Source organism: Chiloscyllium plagiosum, chromosome 15 (genome assembly GCF_004010195.1).
Source record: "Chiloscyllium plagiosum isolate BGI_BamShark_2017 chromosome 15, ASM401019v2, whole genome shotgun sequence".
Lineage (NCBI taxonomy): Eukaryota > Metazoa > Chordata > Chondrichthyes > Orectolobiformes > Hemiscylliidae > Chiloscyllium > Chiloscyllium plagiosum.
In genome coordinates this window covers 69,067,425-69,092,781 of record NC_057724.1, presented here as the reverse complement: position 1 = coordinate 69,092,781, position 25,357 = coordinate 69,067,425, and the positions used below count along the sequence as shown (strand labels likewise).

The 25,357-nt window shown below is 41.4% G+C and overlaps 1 protein-coding gene across 4 annotated transcripts in view; it reads left to right on the top strand.

Moving 5' to 3' along the window:
- si:zfos-2326c3.2 (mitogen-activated protein kinase kinase kinase kinase 4) overlaps positions 1-25,357 on the top strand; it is a 310,274-nt gene that overhangs the window by 187,648 nt on the left and 97,269 nt on the right. For all 4 annotated transcript variants that reach the window (XM_043705152.1, XM_043705150.1, XM_043705151.1 and 1 more), the window contains exons 15-17: positions 8,984-9,103; positions 13,014-13,090; positions 23,513-23,634. In XM_043705152.1, the coding sequence (XP_043561087.1) occupies positions 8,984-9,103; positions 13,014-13,090; positions 23,513-23,634 (319 nt within the window). The remainder of the gene's footprint in view (positions 1-8,983; positions 9,104-13,013; positions 13,091-23,512; positions 23,635-25,357) is intronic.

The window sequence follows — 25,357 nt, the reverse complement described above, 5'->3', positions numbered from 1 at the left end:
CTTCTTTGAGCTATCAATCAAACCATGAACTTATGGTCCCCTGCTGAGATAGTGATTGGTTAAGGAAAACAACTAAACATTAATAATGCCAAAATGATAACCTTTAGGCTAATGTCACCAACAAATAGTGTAACTATTTGATCAGATATCTTTATATTCTCAATGAAACAAGTCTTTTTTTTTCTTATATTTTAAAGTCTGAAAATGTAAGAGGCTCCACAATTTGAACCTTCACCTCTCCCTGTTACAAGCAACAAGTTTAAAAACTTCACAACTTGACAGCTTGACAGGTATTATAAGCCCTTGAAGAACAAATTACTGCTACGATAAAAATTCCTAACTCGCCACATTTTTTGTTAGGCCCCAGCTACAGCAAAAGAATAAGAACTGTTTGAACTCGGCATCAACATCTGATAGGCCTGTTGAGTTTGGGTTTTCCATCCCGCATTGCTCATTCCCTGGCCCCTTAGACCCCCTATCTGACCTGGGGTTTGTCAGGAATGGGGAGAAAGCTTCTGAATCTTGGGTCCAGCTTCTACTACTTTGAAATTATCCAGGTTGAGATCATCCAATTGCCATAACTCACAGTGGGTCCTGTTCCACTATTACCCCAGTGCTCACTGCCTTACATTAACTCCCAGTCAAGTGACATCTTGATTTCAAAATTCTCATTCCTGTTTTCGAATCCCTCCACTGCCATGCCCCATCCTAGCTCTGTCATCAGCTCCAGTCCTTCATCCCTCTGAGATATCTATACTACTTTAATTCTGGTCTTAGAGAAACACAGAACCTAGGAGCTGGAGTAGGACATTCAGCCCTTCCGGCCTGCTGCACCATTCAATATGATCTTGGCTAATTTCTGATCTCAATGTTATATTCCTGTTTTCTTTCCACTGTCCTTGATGCCCCTTATGTATCCCTAATAAATTTACTCCACAACTGAGTGCCTGCCTTCAGTTGATTAGGCCCCCTCTCTACATTTATTTGCCTCTCCATCTCACTTTATCCTTTTGAGATGCCTTCAAACCTACCTCGTCAGCACAGAGTTCGCTTATCTGGCCTCTTGTCTCCTCATGAGCTTCAGTCCCTACTTTGCTGTATCATGTTCCTGTGAAATACCATGGGATATTTCATCACATTTAAGGCACTATATACATAAAAGTTGTTGTTGTTACATCGCTCCAAAACTGCTCTATTGCTCCCTAGCTGAGATGATCAGGTTTTCCATCACGTCTTTGCCGTGCTGCTGTCAGGGACATTGGGTGGTACCACCTCATCATTCAACTGTTCTCAACAATGTGAGGGAACACCTTGCTATGGCTCAGTGCTGCCTCCTGATAGTGCAGCAAACAGCAATTGACGAAGTGTCATTGAAGAGTCTCACAATTAGGCAAAATGATTAGGTTTCCAGTTATGCCAGACGTAGGGGAGTTTCCCTTTCAACTATGGGAATCACAGACCTTCAGCCTCCACTGGACAGCAACGAAAGTAAGACAAATGGATAGGTCTCTAATGCACGCCTCCTGGGATCTGTTGTGACAATGTAGATGTGTTGGAAATAATAGAGATAAATGAGGGGCATTGGTTCATTGGAGCCTAAATTAAACAAAGATCATTGAAGCAAATCCAGATCAATCCAATGAAATTATTCTTCCCTCTATCAGCAATAATGCAAATATTCACTCACTTCAATCTTTCTATTTGCTATTACAAAACAAAGCTCAGTTCAGAATGAGGTGTTCCCACTGTGCTGTGTGATCACCATGACAGACCTTTCAAAGTTGGGGACGTTGATTGCATTTGTCTCAATTTTAAGTTAATTGAGGTCAAAGTCCCCTGAGATACAATAAATTTGAGATTCTGGAGGGACATGGAGTCATTTTAATTTATTTCCCTGGTGTGTAACCAAAAGATAATATCCCGAACCAGCAGAAAGTTCTTGGAGATTTTTCAGTCTCCAAGGCACGCTTGCAAATTTTTAATTAATTCAGACAAGAGTAAATAACACTTTGACAATGAAATGTCTTTACAGATTACATATCAAGCAGCTGTAATGCTGCTGTGAGTCACATTTCTGTTTAGTGGTTTGTTTGGCCTGCTCTTAATTTAATTTCTTCTCATTCGAGGTTTGGATCTCTTTCCTCGATGTCAGTTGATGCTCTCACAATTCTTAATTCTGAATGTGAAATTGATAGACTCATGCTAACCAAAGATATGGAGACATATGAAGTTAGACCACAGGTTAGCCATGATCTCATAGAGTGGCAGACCAGATCAAGGTTGGTGCATTGTCATATTCTCTTGCTTTTCCCCCCACATCAGCACTGCAATCTCAAACCCAGTCAATTTAGTTCTGTCAGTGCTCATATATCCTGTTCACTGGTCCATCTTATTGAAATTTTGTGAATACAGAGATTTTTAAAAGATTATTTGTAAAAATGAAAGTTCCAAGCATTCCCCTATCAGCTTTCCGTAGAGACCACTCCCTCCGCGATTCCCTTGTCAGATCTCCCTGATAATATTATCAAGTGTTCCAACTTTCTGATGTAATTTCTATTAAACCCTGGATATCTGCCCAAATGAAATTATAATTAGATTTTAGTGGTGTACGGTCGTGAGTCGCATTTTCCTTGAGCATTATTTTCACATTTAGCATTAATTAGAATTAAGTTGCCAGTGTTGCTCAGAACCAGAAAAGATAAAATTGAATCGAAAAGGCCTCAATGCGCCATGTTAAAAGTCATCTAGATTCCACAATTTCTCCCACTAATTTATCTGATTTGTTCTTCTGTCACTCCTACTCTCCAATCTAGGCTTTCTGTTCTCAGCTTTGCCTTTCTTACCCTCTTCCAACACTTCCAATTTCACTATTCATTTAGCCTCAATTACACTTTCCTACAGCTAACTGCCAGGGCACTTTTGGGTCATTATAAGTAGGCTATGGAGAAGGGCCTGTGCCCGAAACGTCGAATCTCCTGTTCCCTGGATGCTGCCTGACCTGCTGTGCTGTTCCAGCAATAAAGTTTCAACTTTGATCTCCAGCATCTGCAGACCTCACTTTCTCCTTGTTGGTATTAGTTGCATTGGATAATGTACCGAAAGATTTGACCTTTAGATGTGACTTTTGATTTTCCATGTGTACACCTATGTGACCAAAATGATTAGAAGGTATTTGGTGATTTCAACTGTATGTTAATAGTAAGTAGCAGAATGACTCATTTGGACAGGTTCCCAGAGAGGGGAGTGAGTAGGAGAATCATCCAACTGGCAAGTAACCAAAGACAAATGAATAAGACTATGGCAGACATCCAGAGTGAAATTAGTGGAAATTAAAAACTATGAATGCTGGAAAAATGAAATTGGAGATCCATCCATTTTGGGCTACTCTCAGACTTTATGCCCAATGGAAGCAGATCTGGTCACATCCTCCTGACTTGCCTCACAATCAATCCCATGTTTAGTGACAAATCAAACCTTTCAGATCCTTTTATTAACCCATTAGATTCTGTTTGTGTTTTTTGCACATTCCCTGAAATCATTAACATTCTGTTGTATCCTTTCATAGCTAAAGATGCTAAAGTCAAACTAGAGAATCACAGAGAGCCACAGAACATTCTGTCTGTCCTAATTAAATATGTCAATTAAATTAAAGTTGGCATCGTTCTGACTCTGGAAAAAGACAAAGTCAAAGCAAACTTTTGATCCAAACTTGGAATTCAATCTGGCAAACAGCTTCCTATTTTACTGTTGAGAATTCTGATCTAACTGTGCCACTGAAGTGGAAAATCCTGATCCAAGCATAATCCTTCCACAATTATTTAATTTGTATGTTGAGCAAGTTATTTTTTGTAGCCCATGTGCCACATTTGACTGAGACACAGAAACACCTTTGAGAGGGTTGCTGGCTAATTGACATTTATGATTCATCTCTAGTCGACCTTGAGGAGGTGATGGTTTTCTTGAAATACTGCAGTCCCTGTGATGTAGGGACACCCACAGTGCTGTCAGGAAGAGAGTTCTGTCATCCTGATCTAGGAACAGTGAAGGGACCGTGAGAAATGTCCAAGTTAGAATGGTGTGTAGCTTTGGGGAAAACTTGCTGGTAGTGGTGTGCCCATGCATCTGCTGCCTTTGTCCTTCTCATTGATCGGGAGTGGTTTGAACGGTGCTGTTGAAGACATGATTGTGATTTGATGCAATGCATCTTGAAGGTGATACATACTGCTGCGACTGTGACGGATTTTCTGAATGTTGATGCTGGTGGGTAGGATGCCATTCGAGCGGGCTGCTTTGGCCTGGTTGTTCTGTTTCTTGAGTGTTTTTGGAGTCGCACTCATCCAAGCAAGTAGGGAGCATTGCATCAAACTCCTGACTTGTGCCTTGTAGGTGGAGGACAAGCTTTGGGAGTCAAGAGATGAGTTACTCACGGAAGCTAATTCCCAGCCCTTGTCCTGTTTTTCTCCAGTATTTATATGACTGTCACAATTCAGTTCCCATAGTCATACAGCCATACAACATTGAAATATGTCCTTCACCCTACCATGTCTAGGACAACCAAATTATACTATTCCCATTTACCTGAACTTGATAGAGCCTACTATGTCCTGGCATCCTAAGTGCACATCCAGAGTCATTGCCTCTACCACCTTCTCAGGCAGCATGTTCCATATGTTTATCATCCTCTGGATGAAAAAGGTCTTTCTCAGATCTCCTCTAAGCCACTTGCTCTTCACCTTTTACTTATTCCCTCTCATCACACATAGTATTCTCTCTGTAGCTTAACTAATGTTTTATAAAGTAGGATCGAGACTTCCTTGCTCCTATATTCCGTGTCCTGGCTAATTAGATCACTTACAGTGTGGATACAGGCCCTTCGGCCCAACAAGTCCACACCGACCCGCCGAAGCGTAACCCACCCATTCACCCCTTTACCTAACACTACGGGCAATTTAGCATGGCCAATTCACCTGACGTGCACATCTTTGGACTGTGGGAGGAAACCGGAGCACCCGGAGGAAACCCACGCAGACACGCGGAGAATGTGCAAACTCCACACAGTCAGTCACCTGAGTCGGGAATTGAACCCGGGTCTCTGGCGCTGTGAGGCAGCAGTGCTAACCACTGTGCCACCGTGCCGCCCACAAATGAATGAAAGCAACCTGTTTGGAAAGGTCATTGATGAAGCAACTGGAGATGGTTAGATCTACAGTTTAGGGAAGATTATGGGGGGAAGCAGTGATATAGTATTAATGTCATTGGCCAAATAGTCCAGAACTCCAAGTTAACATTCTGGGTGAATCCCACCATTGGAAATGGTGACATTTGAATTGAATTTTTAAAAAATGAGAAGTGTGTGTGTGAGAGAGAGAGAGAGAGAGTGTAAGAATGTGTGCATGCGTGGTTCCTCATTATCTTGGTTGGCTTGGATTGGATTGCTCAGTGAATAAGTGTGAACAATACTTGAATTTTTTGTTTTATGGATTACTTCATAGAGCATTGATTGAACCATAATCCTGGACGGAGCAGTTTTGTTCAGATTCTGATGCAATTTCCTGGAAGCTGGTTTTAACTCCATTTATCACTTTGGTACAGAACAGCTAGTGCTGTCTTCTAATCAAATACTAATGCCTAACTGTAAGATATTGACAGGAAAAAACAAGCTTTCAAAATAGTTTTGAAGGAAACACTGCATTTGAAAGTGAAACCTTCAGGTGGCTAGCCTATTTAGCTAGCTTGTATAAGTTCATTGCATCACATTGGTGAAAGAATTAACTTTAAGTAGAATCTCAGTCATAAGTGAACCTTTTAATCAAGTTAAAATATGTGGGCTTTTATAAAGCATGTCCATAAAAATATAAAATGTAGGAGCGTGAAAAGGCCATTCAGCCCCTCAAGACAGTTCCTCCACTCAATAAGGTCACGACTGACCTGATTGTAACCTCTAATCCACATTCCTGCCTACTGCAATAACCTTTCACCCTATTTCTTAAGAAGAATCTAGTTACATCTGCCTTAAAAATATTCAAAGACTCTGACTTCACCACCTTTTCAGGAGTGGAGTTCCAAACATTCATGACCCGCTGAGCAAAAATAATCACTTCCTCTATGTAACTGAGTGACCTATTATTTTTATGCAGTGACCCCCAGTTCTGGACCTCCCACGAAGGGAAATATCCTCTCCACATCCATCTTATCAAGACCCCTCACAATCATATCATTTCAATCAAGTCATCTCTTACTCTTTTAAACTTCGGCAGACACTACCCTAATCTGTCCAGCCATTCCTCATAAAACAATTAACCCATTCCAGCTGTTAGTCTGGGAAACCTTCTCAAAATGGATTTCAAAGTATTTATGTTCTTCTTTAAATAAGCCGATCAATATTATACATCAGTACCTAGATCCATCCTCTCCACTACTCGGTATTACCACATGTCTCTAAGTGCTTTACACTTATTGAAGTAAAGTGTATCCCCACTTGTAATGTTGAAAACATTTCTTTAATGGCTAGTGGTGTTATGTTAAATATTTATAAAACTGAATACCCCAGTGGAATCCCAATATAGGTATGATGAGCTAAATGATTTTCTTCTGCACTGTATCAAAATATAAGCCCTGAATTTCCCTCAAATAGCAGCAAATCCTATATTTAATGTGGACTGTTGGACTTGTAAGAGCTTTCTTCCTGAAACTATAGTTTTCTAGAGCATATTGTCATTTTTGGTTAGCTTCAGTGTATGCACTAACCTTACCTGCAACATCTCCCTGTTGCTGATGTCCAGGTTATGACAACTTTCTGTGCTGTTTAAATTTCTGTTCATGATGAAGGTAACTACCACCATCCTCTTTACGAGTGAGAATTTCTTGGGCTAACTAGAAAAGACTCTTTTAGATCACATTATCCAGTTTGTTTCCTGTTAATGGCTTACAGGTTACTTTGCTGTGCCAAACATTGTTACAGAGACTTTGAGGAAGACCACAGTCACTCCTTTGAGATTTTAAACTGTTTTACCCATAAATCCACATGATATCATCATTGTCAATGCTGCATATGACATGCATCAGTATTAACCCTTTCCCACCCATATTCAACAATTATGTACTGAAGTTTCTCTCGAACAAATTAAGAATCTTGTTTCTCAATCATGGTGTTCGACATAAATGAGGTTAGCTATCAATGGAAGAGATTTGAGTTAGAATGGTGCACTATCTGTCTGATTTTCCATCAGGACTAGTTTCTAATCAAATAGAACATAGAACGATACAGCGCAGTACAGGCCTTTCAGCCCTCAATGTTGTGCCGACCTTTGAAAGCAATCTGAAGCCCATCTAACCTATACTATTCCATTGTCATCCATATATTTATCCAACGACCATTTAAATGCCCTTAAAGCTGGCAAGTCAAATAGCTAGTGATCTGTACCTAACTAGTAGAATCTTACATTGTGGACTCAGAGAATCTTATATCCTGTCACTGCAAGTAACAGAGAAATATCCAACTATCCAATTTGGAGCAATCTCTAAACAAATAGAGACTTGGCAATGTACATCTCCTCGAATTTTCCTGCATTATTTGTTCATGGGATAAGAGTGTTACTGGCTAGGTCAGCATTTGTTGCCCATCCCTAATTGCCCTTAAGAAGATAGGAATGAGTCGTTGTCCTGAACTTCAGTAGTCCATGGGGATTAGGTGCTGTCAAAGGAATCTCAATCAATTACTGCAGTGCATCGTGTAGCTAAGATAAAGCAGCAGAATTAGTCCATTTGGCCCATTGCTCTGATATTCAATCATGGCTGGTCGATAAATGTCAGATTAGAATGTGGAACTGATATGCGTATGGAATCTCACAGAACATCAGCTGTGCTAGCTGTTTCAAAATGTTTTTTCCAATTCTTGTCTCTCTCCTGCTTTTCCCCAGTAGCCATGCAAATGTTTATTTTACAAAAATACATTAGCATTTAAAAGTTACTAGTGAATGCGTTTCCATCACCCTTTCACAGAGTGCATTTCAGATCACAATGACTCACAGCATAACAGTTTCTCCTCAATTCCCACTTTTTTTTCTTTTCAATCTCTGTCTTCTAGTTATGGACCCTTCTGCGAATGAAATAAGCTTCTCCCTATCTCTCAATCAGAGCCCTTTGGATTTTTGAGCACTTTTATTATTGATTTCTTTAAGAGCCACTGATGTTAAGACTGAGTAGCCAAGTGTGCTATTCTCAACTTAAACTTCTCTGAGGAAAATAATCTCATCCCTAGTTGATAACTCAAAATGTGCAGCTTCGTTGGAGGGCAATGCAACCATGCCCCCCCCCCCCCCCCCCCAAGGGCTACACTCCAAACTGCGAATGACTCACTCCAGTATTGCTATTAGACTGACAGAGACACAGAAACACACTCACTGGAGGCTAGATCCAGCCCCTGGATGAAGTCAGAGTCTGGGATCCCTGGCTCATTCTTGTGAAAATCAATAGATCCTACAGAGAGCAAGTGACTCGTCGTGGCTTAATCTAGATTCAATTGAGTTTAGAAGAAAGAACAATCAACATTGTTAGCATCAGTTCCCAGACGGCAAAAAATCCAAAGAATCAGAAGAAATACACTTTTCAATCAATTATAACAGTACCTGATCAGCAATTAAGGAACGCTCCAATAGGATGTTAATTCTCTTGCTCGGTTTGACAAACACTCACTCAACAGGTACACGTCTTCACATTACAAATTCCCAGGATCATGGGAATGCAAAAGATCGCTGAGATTCATGTGTGCCGAGATTCTGTCCAACACGTACAACTATGAATGAGGTATTCTGGCACTCCAAGTTAAATGGTATTCCAGTGTTCCTAAAAAAAAATGCTATTACCAGTAAGGTCTTGAAATTTATTTATGTTTCATTTTAAATGAGAAAAGCGATCTTTATTTTATCTGTCCACCTTTTATCTGGTCATGCTCCATATTAATGTGAAGGCTTCCCCTCCACAGGATCTGCGAGAATATCGAGGCAACCTTTCCAGTTCGGTTTCATTAAGCGACATGGTCCTAATTCCAGCATCTCTGGGACAAGACGAAGTATTTTGGGACAATGAGGAACCACCTCCTAAGGTATAGTTATTTAAATGATGCTTACTTTGTTGCTCAGAGGTCTATGGCACAACGCTGAGAGCTTATTTTTTTCTTTCATGCTGAGGTGTTTGTCAGCTTAATTTGTGTTAACTTGGAATCGCTTTCCATCATCTGTTGGTCGATGCAGCGGGCATCTTAACAAATGAACACATTTTCATATCAGTACATGCTTCTCTGTAGCTCATTAACACCCAATAAAAGCTATTACCAACCAAATGAAGCAAATAGTTTTCACTTTACACAAAAGGCTGGAAATACGATACCTTCCCATGTTTCCTTCCCAAATATTTTGCTGTCAACATTGTTTACCTTCCATGGGAATTTGTCAATGAAATCATGCTATTAGTTCAGTGACCAATGTAGACAGTCACAGGAACTCAGCTGGCTAGAGGTGAGCCATGTTTCCCTGAAAATCCCTGTTCCAATTGAGAAATTGCTGTTAGCATCTGCATATGCCTAAGATTTCCACTGTCTGGTGTTGCTGGGGTCAGAGGTATCTTAACAGCATTACCAGACACCATGGACTGGGTGAAACACTGAGAAAGGTTACCACAGGGTAGAGTTTTGGTGTAAAGCACAGCTTCTGCTTGGCAAGGCTTTAATTGTTCAGCAATTGGGTCTTTGATTAATTAGGATCAGGCGGGATTTCCATCCCATTTCTAGGAGGAGGTCCAGTCTCATAGAGCTACCAGCCAACATGAGGCCTGCAACCCTTCACCAAACCATTGGTTGGCCATTGCAGGTATTACAGGTGGACCAGGAGGAAGGGAAGCTGCAAATGCCCCCTGGCTGGTCTGGATCTTGCTGGGCATGGGTTTGAGGTGTGGAGATAAATTGGCAAGGGCAGGGATGGAGGCCGAACATGGTGGGTGGGGTGGGGGGAGTGGCAGCGGCAAAACAGGGCATGGGAGGTAACAGAAGAAAGGTTTTCAATTGGCACAGAGATACAGAAAGAAGAAACCGACCCCACCGCCCTGACGATCATAGCTTTAACCCTCCCTGATATCATATTGAATGCAAGCCTCTCCTGCTGCCCATTAAACCAGAAGGAAGCAGAAGAGGCCTTTGGCTTAATTTTTTCACTTAAGGCCCTCAACTAAGTCATGGTCTTGCAGACCACTCAGCACCACAAATTTCTGTTGCAAACCTTGAAAATTGCATTCCAAAATCCAAACTGCTACCCTAACTTCTAAATTCTTACTTCAGTCCATCTTGGGATGAAATCCTCAAGTTATATCTTTTTCATTTGTACTGAGCAAGCCAGCATTCTCTGGGACATATAACATTCAGAGCACACTCTGTTCCAGCGTTGTGAGGTAGCAACATTCAGTTCTGCCCAGTGATAGTGGCAAGCTTAATGTAAAGTTTTTGAAATGTCAGTTCAAACAGTTTGGTGGTCATGGAAGAGCAGCTTAGAATATTACATACAGGCACTGTGAATGTTAGTGAAATAGAGACGGAGGGAGCCTCCATGTTAGAAGTATTGATTTTTAGCTGTCCTGTATGAGGGGCAACTAAACTACACTGAGTTTGTGTAACCAGGGACATAGAGTCATAGAGTCATACAGCACAGAAACAAACCCGTTAGTCCAACCAGTCCATGCCGAACATAATCCCGAAATAAACTAGTCCCACCTGCCTGCTCCTGGCCCATATCCATCCAAACCTTTCCTATTCATATGCTTATCTAAATGTCTTTTAAATGTTGTAATTGTCCCCACATCCACCCACTTTCTTAGGATGTTCATTCCACATGTGAATCACCTTCTGTGTAAAAATATTGTCTTCATGTCTTTGTTAAGTCTCTCTCCTCTCACCTTAAAAATGTGCCCCCTTCTCTTGAAACCCCCATTCTAAGGAAAGGACAGCTGCCCATTAAGTCTACCTATACTCCTCATTGTTTTTTACATTTCTGTAACGTCGCCTCTCAATCTCCTATACTCCAATGAAAAAAGTCCCAGCCTATCCCACCTCTCTTCATAACTCAAACCCTCCATACCTAGCAACATCCTGGCAAATCCCTTCCGAACCCAAAAAGCTGAGGCTGTGCTGATGAAATTGTATTGGAGTGCAACTTCAGATTCAAGGTGAGCATGAACTGAGGACCGAAGGATGTTCCATCAAAACAGGAGCAGTCCTGAGACAGATTATGACACACTGACTCTTAAGAATCCTATACATGCCTCTTATCATTCATTCCTGATGAAGGGCTCTTGCCCAAAACATTGATTTTCCTGCTTCTCGGATGCTGCCTGCCCTGCTGTGCTTTTCCAGCAACATACTATCAACTCTTATCATGGTCAGATGAGCTAAAGTGAAAACTCTAACCCCCGTGAGGGTTAATAAGTTATGTTGATACACTGTGTCATTAACATTTTGGTGGACTGCTGAGAATTCTGTAGGTTCTGGATTGATTGTATTTTTAACGTGCGCTGTGAGTATTTGGTTGGAGTCTATTACCAAGGTTTACCTCTTGCTAATTCTGGCTGTTCGAAATAACTTATGCATTTACTATAGAATGCATTACTGTTCTAACATGTGTGGTAAAATATTGCTGCGCATTCAAAATCATGGAATCATGTGGTTTTATTCTTTGAGGAAGTCCCCTGGATCTCACATTTTGTTCCTTCAAAATTAAAAGTTGCTCATCTCTCACCAGATCATTGTGTGTAATGTGGCGATCCCTTCCAGGACCATTGTATAAGTTAGGGGTCTAGGCCAGGATCATAAAAATCTGAATGAGATTTGAACTGCTAATGACGTTTTGCACCACAATTTCCCCCCTTGGCTGGAGTTTCTAAATCCTCCTGAAAAAGTAGCGATTTGTTAGCAACGCACAATTTCGTCAGAATGTTGAGGAGGTTGCAAGATAAATTCAATATGGATTGACCTCTCTGTCTCAGACAGAGGCCAGTTTCAGTGATTTTGTGTCCTTCCTGTATGTGGTAAATATTTCTTAAAAATTAAGGAGTGTGAAGCTTTCAATTTTTGTTTGTCTTTTTATCTTCACGTTCACCTAATCCAGTCTATCTCTCTTCCTGTACCGTATTTGGCTCTAATTCACCCAATCACACTCACCGACAGCTGCAGACTTTCTTATTGAATTCATAGAATCCCTTCAGTGTGGAAGCAGACCATTTGGCCCATTGAGTCCACACTGACCCTGTGATGAGCATCCCATCCAGAGCTAACCCCCCTGTCCTGTCCCTGCAACCATGCATTCCCCCTAGCCTGCACATCCCTGGACACTCTGGGCAACTTAGCATGGTCAATCCACCTAAACTGCACGTATTTGACTGTGGGAGGAAACCAGAGAAAATTCACCTGGACATGGGGAGAATGTGCAAACCCTAACACAGATAGTAACCTGAAGGTGGAATCAAACTCAGGTTCCTGGCGCTGTGAGGTAGCAGTACTAACCACTGAGCCATCGTGCTGAATCTAAGTTAGGAAAAGCACTGTGGTCCCAATGTTCACACAGTTCTGAGACGCTCTGTTCCCGTCTTGCATCAGGTCACATTTCTGGCAAATCGCCACATAAATACATTTTAAAAAGTGGCACACACAAGGATATATCTGGCTACTAGCAAGTACAGACCAGTCGGTATCTAATTGAATATTGGAACTGACTTGAGGGGCTGAATGGTCTACTACCACTCCTAAATACCTGCTTAATCTATTTAAATTCAAGTTTAATTAAGTCTTAGATATTAGCTTTGTGAAATCATCAGCAACAGGGAGTGTTTAAAATGAATGAATTAAACTTTAATCCAGCAGCTAATGGCATTCTCCTGCGTGATAGTAAGCTTAATATATTTTCATGTTTGGGGTGCTCTGAGGAGGACAGTTATTAAAACTAATATTTTAAACTTTTTTTTAAATCGTTAAGGTTCCCGAAAGAACGGTCTCAAAATCGTACAGCAGAGAACAAATAAACAGTCAAGCCAGGCAGAAGAGTCCCTCCAGGTTGGTGACGACAGTCTATCATTAGTAGAACTAACTGCAGCCTGGCTGCCTCATTAACTCTATTTTAAACAGTAATTTATAAGGGCCAGTGATTTTTTTTTATGCTTCAGACAATGACTGAGTGGTATTATCGCTAGACCATGAATCCACACCCAGGTAACGTTCTGGGGTCCTGTGTTTGAATGTCACTATGGCAGATGGTGGAATTTCAATTCATTAATAACCTGAAAATAAATGCCTAACAATGACCATGAAATCATTACCGAATGTCAGGAAAAGCCCATCTGCTTTGTTAATGTTTTTCAGGGAAGGAAATCTGCCATCCTTACCTGGTCTGGCCTATATGTGACTCCAGACCCGCAGCAATGTGGTTGACTATTTAATGTCCTCTGGGCAATTAGGGATGGGCAACAAATGCTGATCTAGCCAGTGACACCCACATCCCGTGAATAAATATTAACATAATTCCTTATCTACATGTTCAGACTTGTTATTGAACACCCCTGAGATAGGTGGGACTTGAACCCAAAGTCACAATAGCTTAGAGATAAGGTCACGAGCACTGCACCACAAGATACTTAATCAGTGAAGTACTGGTTTGCTAAGGTGAACAGATCCAGCTGTGACAATTATATTAAAACTTTCAGTGTGAAGATAGAGCAAGATTTTGCAGATAAAACTTCCACATTGGGCACAATCTGGAAGCTGTGCTCAAAAGTCACTCAAAAGACTATTCTGGTTTGATTACTCCTTAAGTTTCAGATCAAAATCATTTGTGTCATCCCAAATGTAAAATCTTCTGTCAGCCAGTGCGAAATGGCAGAGTGATAAAACATAATTATTTTAGATTTTTTCTCTTTCTGTTAAAAAGCATTTCTTGATGTGTTTCAGAGTAATAACCTGGGGCAGTTTTAATAATGCAGCTGAAAATGGCTTTATCACTAAAGAGAAGCATTTTAATATAAATGTCCAGTCCTCCAGCTGTGATTAACTGAATCTAAAATCATTAAAAGTAACTTTTAAGCACTATGTTGAACCATTTACCACTTTCATTAATGCACATTAGTTGGTTTCTTGGTAGATCAGATGGATTTTGACATGACAAGTCTTTTATACTGTACCTATTGGTCCTGTGCATCTGAGAAAAATGAGCACAGTGTGAAGATCTTCTAGCTGGCCTAGGTATGATTGGCCAAATGGCCTCCTTCTGAACTGCAACCTTTCTGTGATTCTGAGCCATCTGAATTGGCAGAATCTCCCAATTTTAATGTCTGGTTGTGTCAGTCATATCATCGGGTTCTAATACAATGAATTTTCAGCCAGCACAGAAGATCACAAGACATCTCAGGTGTAACTCACATTTAAGATACCCAAATAATTTTTGTTACTTCAGCCAATGCTGCCCAGAGTTCACTGAAAATACAGGAATTATCAGAAAGTCTTCCAAAAAGCAATTTTCTTTCCGTAAGTTTCATTTTCCTACCCCAACCGCAGTAAAAAAAACTCGCATTTATATAGTTTCCTTCGCATGAAAAAAACTCTCAAAGTGCTTCACCAGAGCTTTATAAATCAAGAGATAATACTGACCATGATAAACATTTAGCATCAACAATACAAGGGCACAAATCGAGGTAATTCACAGAAGAAGTAAAGCAGGCATAAGGAAAAACATTTCCATGGAACACGTAATAGGGATCCGGAATGCATTGTCTGAGGCTGTGGTGGGGATAGGTTCAATTGAGATATTTAAGAGGGAATTGAGTTATTAACTGAAGAGGAAGAATGTGCAAGGTTACGGGGGAAGGTAGTTGAATAGCACCAGATGCAATGGTCATTCTGAGAGTCAGCACAAATGAGATGGACCAAATAGTCTCCTCCTGGGTGGCAACAATTCTGAGCTTACTTGACAGTACAACTAGTGACCAAAACCTTGGTCAAGATATAGGTTTTATAGAGGATACAGTTATAGAGTTGTACATCATGGAAACAGACTCTTTGGTCCAACTCATCCATGGCAACCAGATATCCTAAATTGATCTAGTTCTGTTTGCCAGCATTTGGCCTGTATCCCTCTAAACCCTGCGATTCATTAAAATTATTGAATTCAAAATCGAGTCCAGCAGATTGCATGGTCCCCAAACGGGGACTTTTTCTCCAATTTGATTTTTCACAGGATCATGTCTTTTAAGAGAAGCTGAGAGAAAAAAAGAGAGTGAGTGCACAAGTCTTCTCCAGTTCTGGTTACAAATCCAGCTTTCTATTAGCTGCTGTGCCAAAAGCAGTCACTTGAAATACAGCTCATTTGCGTATTCTCATGTCAAGGCTCATTGTTTTTAGGTGACTCTTTTATCTCTGCTATACGGAACTTATCTATAGATGTGTAAATCAGGCAGGAGAAGCAAATTTAAATGTCAGCGTCTTTTGAAATATTAATTTTGACTCAGGCCATCTTTGTCTCACATTGATTTTGCAAAGCTGGGATAATCTGTGGTCTATTGATTCCTGTGGATTTTAAGTCAGCATTTTTCTTTCTTAAAATCATTATGATCTATAAAGATCCCAGGCATTAAAACCAGTTGACAGATGTCAAAATTTGATAGTGTTTTTCTTTACCACAATAAAGTATGTGCATTTTTAAGTGGCTTGTGAGTTCTTTGAGGAGGTGTTAAGACAGGTCGATGATGGTCAAGCAGTGGATGTGGTGTATATGGACTTCAGCAAGGCATTTGATAGAGTTCCCCATGGTAGGCTCATTCATAAAGTCAGAAACTATGGGATACAGGGAGATTTGGCTATCTGGATTCAGAATTGGCTGGCTGACAGAAGGCAGAGAGTGGTTGTAGATGGAAAGTATTCTGCCTGGAGAATAGTGTTGAGTGGGGTTCCACAGGGCTCTGTTCTTGGGCCTCTGCTCTTTGTAGTTTTTATAAATGACTTGGATGAGGAGGTTGAGGGGTGGGTTAGTAAATTTGCAGATGACGCAAAGGTTGGAGTGTCGTCAATGGTATAGAGGGCTACTGCAGGCTGCAACGCGACATAGACAGGATGCAGAGCTGGGCTGAGAAATAGCAGATGGAGTTCAACCTGGATAAATGCAAAGTGAAACTTTATTGCTGGAACAGCACAGCAGGTCAGGCAGCATCCAGGGAACAGGAGATTCGACGTTTCGGGCACAGGCCCTTCTTCAGGAATTCATAAATGCAAAAGTGATGCAATTTGGAAGGTCGAACTCAAATGCTGAATATAGGATTAAAGATAGGATTCTTGGCAGTGTGGAGGAACAGAGGGATCTGGGTGTGCAAGTACATAGATCCCTCAAAGTTGCCACCCAAGTGGATAGGGTTGTTAAGAAAGCATATGGTGTTTTGGCTTTCATTAACAGGAGGATCGAGTTTAAGAACCGTGAGGTTTTGCTGCAGCTCCACAAGTCCCTGGTGAGACCACACTTGGAATATTGTGTCCAGTTCAGGTCACCCTACTATAGGAAAGATACAGAGGCTTTGGTGAGGGTGCAAAGAAGATTTACCAGGGTGCTGCCTGGACTGGAGGGCTTGCCTTATGAAGAAAGGTTGAATAAGCTTGGACATTTCTCTCTGGAGAGAAGGAGGAAGAGAGGAGACCTGATTGAGGTGTACAAAATAATGAGAGGAATAGATAGAGTCAATAGCCAGAGACTTTTCCCCAGGGCAGGATTGACTGGTACGAGAAGTCATAGTTTGAAGATATTATGAGGAAGATATAAAGGAGATGTCAGAGGAATGTTCTTTACTCAGAGAGTTGTGAATACATGGAATGCATTGCCAGCTGTGCTGGTGGAAGCAGAGTCATTGGGTACATTTAAGTGACTGCTGGACATGCACATGGATAGCAGTGAGTTGAGGGGTGCATAGGTTAAGTTATTATATTTTACATTAGGATTAAATCTCAGCACAGCGTCGTGGGCCAAAGGGCCTGTTCTGTGCTGTACGTTTCTATGTTCTATGTTCTGTTATTAGATTTGATCAAGTATGTAGTCTGTGTCCACACATTTTATCATTATGGGCCACTTAAGCTAATGACATAGAATCCCATATGTGACATATCCAGTTTCATTGCTTTATTTTTGCCTTACTTGGGCATTGCTGATTCCACTCTGATCCTTTTTACAAAGATTGGATTGACCCAGCTCCTGGGCAATGGGTGTTAGCTGCACTGAAATGTCATTATGGCTGCTGAAATAGGGAGAAAAACAAAATATGCTGAGATTACTCAGCAGATGCTGACTGCATCCGTGGAGAGAGAGAGAGAGAGAGAGAGAGAGATGGAGTTAATGTTTCAGATCAATGACCTTTAGTCAACTCTTCCAATGTTCTCTGGGCTTGTCTCCCAGCCTCTGTGCTGTGAAGACCTCCATTGACCTGGACCTCTGCTGCCTAGCCATAGTTTGGTGGAAGTGCCTCTGGAACCCTGAATGAGATTTATACCTTGTTCATTGGACGAGGTTGGGGAGGCTGGTTGGTCAAAAGTGAAAGTAAAGCCACCCCTCTCTAAACACAAGTTGTTATTGACTTTGCTATTAAGTGACTGCAATGTCTACACATGCTTACACATCACTTTTACACGAGAAATTCCAAGTTGAATAAACATTACAGCTATTGACTCATTGTGGGAATGATTATAGAATCATAGAATCCCTACAGTTTGGAAGCAAGTTATTTGGCCCATTGAATCCACATTGACCCTTTTAAGAACATCCCACCCAGACGCACCACCCTACCCAATCCCTGTAACTCTGCAGTTGCCGTGGCTAATCCACCTAGTCTGCACATCCCTGGATACTACCAGGCAATTTAGCATGGCCAATCTGCCTGGCTTGTATGTCTTTGGACCATTCTCTTTTAAGGTCCCATGTATAAAAGAACAGATGATAGATACCATAAGAACGTGAGAATAGAAGAACTAAGAGCAGGAGTAGGCTGTCTTGGCCCTTTGAGCCTGCTCTGCCATTCAATAAGATCATGGCTGATCTTTTTGTGGCCTCAGCTCCGCTAACCCGCCCTCTCACCATAACCCTCGATTCCTTTACCATTCAAAAAATTATCTATCTTAGTTTTAAAAACATTCAATCACGAAACATCAGCTACTTAAATGAGCAGGGAAATCCACAGTTTCACAAGCCTCTGGGTTCCTTCTCAATTCGGTCCTAAATCTGCTCCCCATAATTTTGAGGCTATGCCCTCTTGTCCTAGTTTCACCCACCAGTGAAAATATCCTCTCTATTTCTATCATATCTATTCCCTTCATAATTTTATATGTTTCTATAAGATCCTCCCTCATTCATCTAAATTCCAATGAACGTAATCCCAATCCTCTTTGACCTCATCCCTCCCTTTCACTGGTGAACTTCCAGAATTATAGCCTATAGTTCAAAAGGTCACTTTAAGATGCTGTGCAACTTTGGAATAGTCTCTGGCAGTGTCATTTGTGCCTCATATGTGACATTGAAAATTTGTAAATAGGCTTGCTTTTCTGAGAGACAAAACAGTTATGGTATTTTCCTGTCATTAAATTTCAATGTTTATTCTTAAATTCCAAAAGGTCAATTAGCATGAAGAGTAATTTTCTGATGTTGCACTGCACACTGTGAATATTCCCAAATGATATGCATTATACAGGATTGGTTTAAAATCGCCTGAAACTCTATCCCTTTGGGCAATGTTTCTCATGATGTAAGAATTGTGGTGTTTTTTTTTTAGTAGGCGTAGGTGGGTTGCTCGTTATGTCACTGAGTTGGTAATCCAGCAATTCATTTAAAAACTGTGAAGTACTCGTTCAAATCTCACCGTAGGAGCAACTGAAATTACATTCAATAATCAGGGCGTGGAATGCACTGCCTGCAGCAGTCATAGACTCGCCAACTTTAAGGATATTTAAATGGTCATTGGATAAACATATGAATGAAAATGGAATAGTGTCGGATAGATAGGTTTCAGATTGGTTTCACAGGTCAGCGCAACACCGAGGACCGAAGGGCCTGTCCTGCGCTGTATTCTATGTTCTAATCAGTCTGGACTGTTATATACGCCTATAATGATGACCATTAGAGCTGTCATACTTGTTGCAAAAACTCGCTTAGTTCACCAATGCCCTTTAGGGAAGGAAATCTGCCATTGCAGTCCTGATCCGTAAGATGGCACGGTGTCTCAGTGGTGAGCGTTATTGCAGCCTCAAAGCAGCAGGAGGAACCCAGGATCGATTCCAGCCTCGGGTGACTGTCTATGTGAAGTTTGCACGTTCTCCCCGTGTCTACGTGGGTTTCCACTGGGTGCTCTGGTTTCCTCCCACAGTCTAAAGATGTGCAGATTAGGTGGATTAGCTCTGCTAAATTGCCTATAGTGTCCAGGGATGTGCAGGATAGGTGGATTAGCCATGGGAAAGGTAGCGTTGTAGGATAGGGGGATGGGTCTGAGTGCGATGCTGTTTGGAAGGTCGGGGTGGACTCAATAGGCCAAATAGTCTATTTTCACACTGTAGGGATTCAATGATAAGAACATTGTCGACTCTAATTGTGCTCTGAAATGGTCTGGGAAGCCACTCAGTGTAATGGTACTGAGGATTGGAGAACAAATGTAGGCCTTGTCAGTGAAGCCTGCAACCTATGCAAGGTTTTTATTAGAAGGGATTTTATACCTACAATTACATATAGCCCCCTTTCTCAGTAACTAACAGAACAACTGTGCCAAACCAAGTGACTAAAAAAGGCACTGCAGCTGTATTTTAAATACATGTGACAGGTTCAGAAAGGAGAATTGATTTGAATTTCTTATATTTTTCTCCATGCATTGTATGCTTTTCTTAATCCTGTCTTTTAAATGTGAACTGTTTGCAAATCATTATCATTTTACAAAAGGATACATTTAGAACCAGGCAAGAAAAGTTTTGTAGTGTCGAGGGCCTGATGACATCTCTTGGAAATGATTCACACACAGGGTAATTATTATTTCAGCAAAGGAGCCAACTTTCAAAAGCAGCCAGCTCACACAAATTGGATGAAAGAGTATTTTGTCTTTTGATAATGTTGGTTGATGGAATTGTATTGGTGAAGGCAGATGGAACAAATCTCTCCCCTTCCATTGTGCCAGAGCCTTCGTCTGGTGCTCTGTCCAATACCTCCAGCAATGAATCAACTGAAACAATGCTCTCAAGCCCTGGACTGAGACTTAATTCACAAACATCTCCATGTAGAAGCAAGTGTGCTTCAAGCAAGCTACCTCCGAACTGGCGGATATTATTTCACCAATCTCCGTGCATAATTAATGTATGTTTATTCAGGGGGGATAGTGTCTTGTATGAACAGAATTTTCATTTATAAAACTTTCATTTATAAAATTGGTGACAACTTACAAATACTTACAAGGATGGTTTGCTGCTTATCATCAGTATAGGGAAGGAGATGGCTCAGGAGATCACTAGATTAATGTTCTGGAGACCTAGGTTTGAATCCTGATACAGCAGATGGTCGATTGGAATCCAATAAACACTTTCTGGAATTAAGACCAGAAACGATGACCATGAAACGACTGACATTAAAACCCCATCGGGGTCACTAATGTCATTCAGGGAAGGAAATCTGCCATCCTCACCTGGTCTGGCCTGTATGCAACTCCAGATATGTCCTAAGTGAGGCTATGCAGTTGCCTTCACTCAAGTGACATTCCCCAAGCTCAGTCGGACTGATATCAGAATACCCTGCAGCTCAGATACCCCACCTGCTACATTGTTCAATGGTAAAGCCGTTGTAGGGCCTGTTTAAAGTCCTGCTGGGCTTCAGCTAGTCGGCACTTTTGCATGGTTACATCAGTAATCCCATTCTGGACACTGAAATTGCTTCACAGATCCACGTATCTCATCACCATGTCACCTTTATTTACACATGGAGAGTTCCTGACACTGAGATCCACCTCCCTCAGAGCCAACTCTCAGAGTGAATAGAATCTCTGACACTCTTATTTATGTCTGTCCGACAAGGCTCCCTGATTGGAACAGATTAGCAGCCTCCATCAGGGAACCCACATTCTAAGAGGTCCACCTGGCTGACCTTATCACAGTCTCTACAATGACCACTTCCATTTAGAAGGACAAGGGCAGCAGGTACACAGTGATACAACCACCTGCAAGTTCCCCTCCAAGCCTCTCACTGATTTGAAAATATATTGCCTTTCCTTCACTGTTGCTGGGTCAAAATCCTGGAATTCCATCTCTAAAGTAATTGTGTATCTACCTACACATGGACTGCCTTCTCAAGAGCATGTCACCACCTTCTCAAGGGCATCTAGGCATGGTCAATAAATGCTGACCCAGCCAGTGACACCCATGTCCCATGGGTGAATGAAAGTAAAGTACTGATACAGATTGCCTCGAAGACACATTGAGAAGCATTTGATGAGAAAGGACTAGAAACAAAGTGTTTGGCTTCTTTATTTCATAGTTAAAAATCACACAACACCAGGTTAAAGTCCAACAGGTTTATTTGGAAGTACACATTTTCGGAGCAGTGCTCCTTTGTCAGGTAGCTAGCTATAACCTGGTGTTGTGTGATTTTTAATTTTGTCCAGTCCAGTCCAACACCGGCACCTCCACATCATCTTCTTTATTTCAAACACACCAAAGGAGTATACAAAGCAGAAGGCCAAATCCCAATTATTTCATAACTTCTATCTTTGAGAAATTGGTAAAAGTAACAAACCACACATCCTGTCCTGACTGACTTATTTTTGGCAGTGCCTTGTTTTCTGCAGACTATAAAGTGAAACTTCCTGCAGCTTTCAATTTGCAGCTGAGTGCCAAAGACAGAAGGGGTGCCTTTGGCTCAAATTGTCACTGCCCCTTCTGTCCTGTTCCCATCAAGGTCCCCATGAAAATAATGATAGAAATTCAGTCCCACCATTCAATGATTGATATATCTCTTACCCACATCTACTCATTTTGGTTCTGTCACCCTTAATAGCCTTACCTAACAAATAATCCTCGAGCTCAGTTTTGAAGGTTTCAACTGATTTAGTCTCAATGCCTCTTTATCAGGGGAGAGAGTTCCAGATTTTCATTACTGTGGAGTAGTACTTCCTGCCCTCACTTTTTAACGGTCTGGCTGTAATTTTCAGGTTATGCTGCCTTGACTGGATTTCCCCACCATTTTGGAAATAGTTTCTCTCTATCTACCCAACAAATCATTTAATCAGTACCCTTGATTTTCTAGACTTGCAGGAATACAAGCCTGGACAATGAAAAACCATTATTTCACCCTTTTGAACCCAATAGCATTCTGGTGAATGTGCAATACCCTTTCCTACTGGCACCAACAATAGTGTATGATTTCTGAGGTCAGTAAAGAATACAATGCTCCAGAGCTGCATTGCAGAGCATTTGAAATGGAGGTTAATATTCTACTAGTCTTTAAAATTAGTTTTTGTAATTGTCACCATTTCTGAATACAGAGTCCTAAATTTCTGTGATCCAACAAATCATCTCTCATGGCATAGTGCTTCAGTGGTTGGCACTGCTACTTCACAGCATCAGGGACCCGGATTCGATTCCAGTCTGGGGTGACTGTCTGTGTGGAGTTTGTACGTTCTCCCCGTGCCAGCGTAGGTTTTCTCCGGTTTCCTCCCACAGTCCAAAGATATGCAGGTTAGGTGGATTGGCCGTGCTAAATTGCCCACAGTGTTCAGGGATGTGCAGGCTAGGTGGATTAGTCATGGGAAATGCAGGATTATAGGGATAGGGTTTGGGTCTGGCTGTGATGCTCTTCAGATGTTTGGTATTGACTCAATGGGCCAAATGGCCTGTTTCCACACTTTATGGATTCGATGATTCAGAAAATGCTCTGGACCATCTTTCCCAGTTTAAACTAGATCAGTCATTGTGCCATGTTAGTGCATCATCAATAAGTCTGTCAATAAAAATGGTCATCAGGGGCTTTTGTGGTAGAATGGTAGTATGCTCACCTCTAACTCAGGAGACCCGGATTCCATTCCCACCTGCTCCCGATGTGTGATGTAACATTTCTGAATAAATTGATTTTTATAAAATCTAAAACTATTACTCAGATGTTAAATTTAACGACAGTTCTCTTTCTGACTTTCCCCTCATGTTTCTCATTAGCCATAAAGCAATTTGGGATGACCTAAACTTTTGAAGCACAATGAACAGATGCAAGCTATTTTGTCTCTGGCTTCGCTGTTCTGACTTAGCCAGTAATACAGAGATCTAAGATATTGCCACGGAATGTCGAGACGGACGTTTTGAAAACTGCAGGCAACCAAAGTGGTTTCTTGTCTGGTGAACACTCCTCCCATCATCCTGAATAAAAGCTGTTGCCAGTCGGCAATGAAAAGTTGTCCCAACATGGTTGACCGATTGTGGATTGTTTGTGTTTCTGTGCAGTAACTTTGAACTGCAGCCCCTGTGGGAGAGGGTGGAGAGCCCACCGGCCAAGCAAGTCAGAAGCAATTTCCCTGGCAACAATTCGCAGAGTGGCAGCCGAAACAGTTCCCGCACTGTATCAGGTGAGTCTGTGGCCACGGCACAGGTTTCTTCCCATAATGTCGTCTTGACAGAAACACGGGAGAGTTTGTGTTTGTCACTGCATTCTGTGTCACAAAGCGAAGAGGAAATTGCACTACTCTGCCCATTAGTTTTGCTTCGGTGATGTTTCTCTTTACATTCCCTTGGTGCCGCACCCTACAACTTCCCCAAAAAGTCACATATTTTCTAACGGAAGTTAGAGGTGTGGCACCAAGTTCCCAGGCTTTTGCCAATTTTGAGAATTTAAGTATGAAACATGTCTCAACATCATAATATGTAGAATTTACGACACAGTAAAAGGGAACTTCAGCTTAATGAGGCTGTGTTGATGTTTACTTTCTACACTGCTTGTTCCCATATCCCTTCATTCCCCCATTCCCTTATTCACATATCTAATCTAATCCTAAATTATTAACACAACTTCCGCTACATTCAGCAACAATGAAAATGAATTCCACAGCCACACAATTCTGTGTCCAGAGAAGCTTCTCCTTCCTCCTGTTCTAAACCTTCTGCATTTAGTTATGTATTTGAAGTTGCCTCGCTCTAGACCACCCAACAATTGCCAGCAGTCTGCTTATATTTGACCTGGTCCATCCCCTCACACTCTGCATTGTTCTAATTAGAAAGGACCCAATGTTTCCCATGCTATAGAGTCATGGAGTCATACAGCGTGGAAACAGACCCTTTGATCCAATCAGTCCATGACAAAGATAATCCCAAACTAAACTAGTCCAACCTGCCTACTGCTCGCCCATGTACCTCCAAGCCTTTCCTATTCATTTATTTTTGGAAATGTTGTCTTTTAAATGTTGTAACTATGTCCACATCCACAACTTTCTCAGGAAATTCATTCTACATGTGAACCACACTCTGTGCATAGGAATTGTCTCTGCTGTCTTTCCGAAATCTCTCTCCTTTCACCATAAAAAGTGTCCCCTAGCTTTGAAATCCCACACCTTAGAGAAAAGGTACCTTCCATTCACCCTAACTATACCCATCATGGTTTTATACGCCTCCAAAAAGACCACCTCTCAACCTCCTCCTCCAATGTTTGTGATTTCAGATACCAGACACTGTCTCATTGAATCTACATGTACCTTCTCTCAAGCTTGTCCTTCCAATCAGGTAGAGCCCACACAGTAGTCCAACTGAAGTGACACAAATATTGTGTATGGGCTGAACATTACTTCGTAGTGTGCAGATGCTAAACCTTTTCAGATAAATGTCAGAATCCACTTCAAAGGTTTCACTATCCCATCAAGCTGACGTGCTGCCATTAAATTCCTGTGAACTTAGGAAGCTCAAAAATGCTCAAAACTTCCACAGCTCCACATCTACTTTGTGCAATATTTCCTCTCCTCCGGTACTGTTCCACTCAAACTACTGTCATTAACTTCCTCAACCATATCACTGTCATTAACCTCCTCAACTAAACCACTGTCATTAACCCGCTCATCCAAACTACTGTCATTAACCCCCTCATCCAAACCACTGTCATTAACCCGCTCATCCAAACCACTGTCATTAACCCCCTCATCCAAACCACTGTCATTAACCCGCTCATCCAAACCACTGTCATTAACCCCCTCATCCAAACTACTGTCATTAACCCCCTCATCCAAACCACTGTCATTAACCCCCTCATCCAAACCACTGTCATTAACCCCCTCATCCAAACCACTGTCATTAACCCGCTCATCC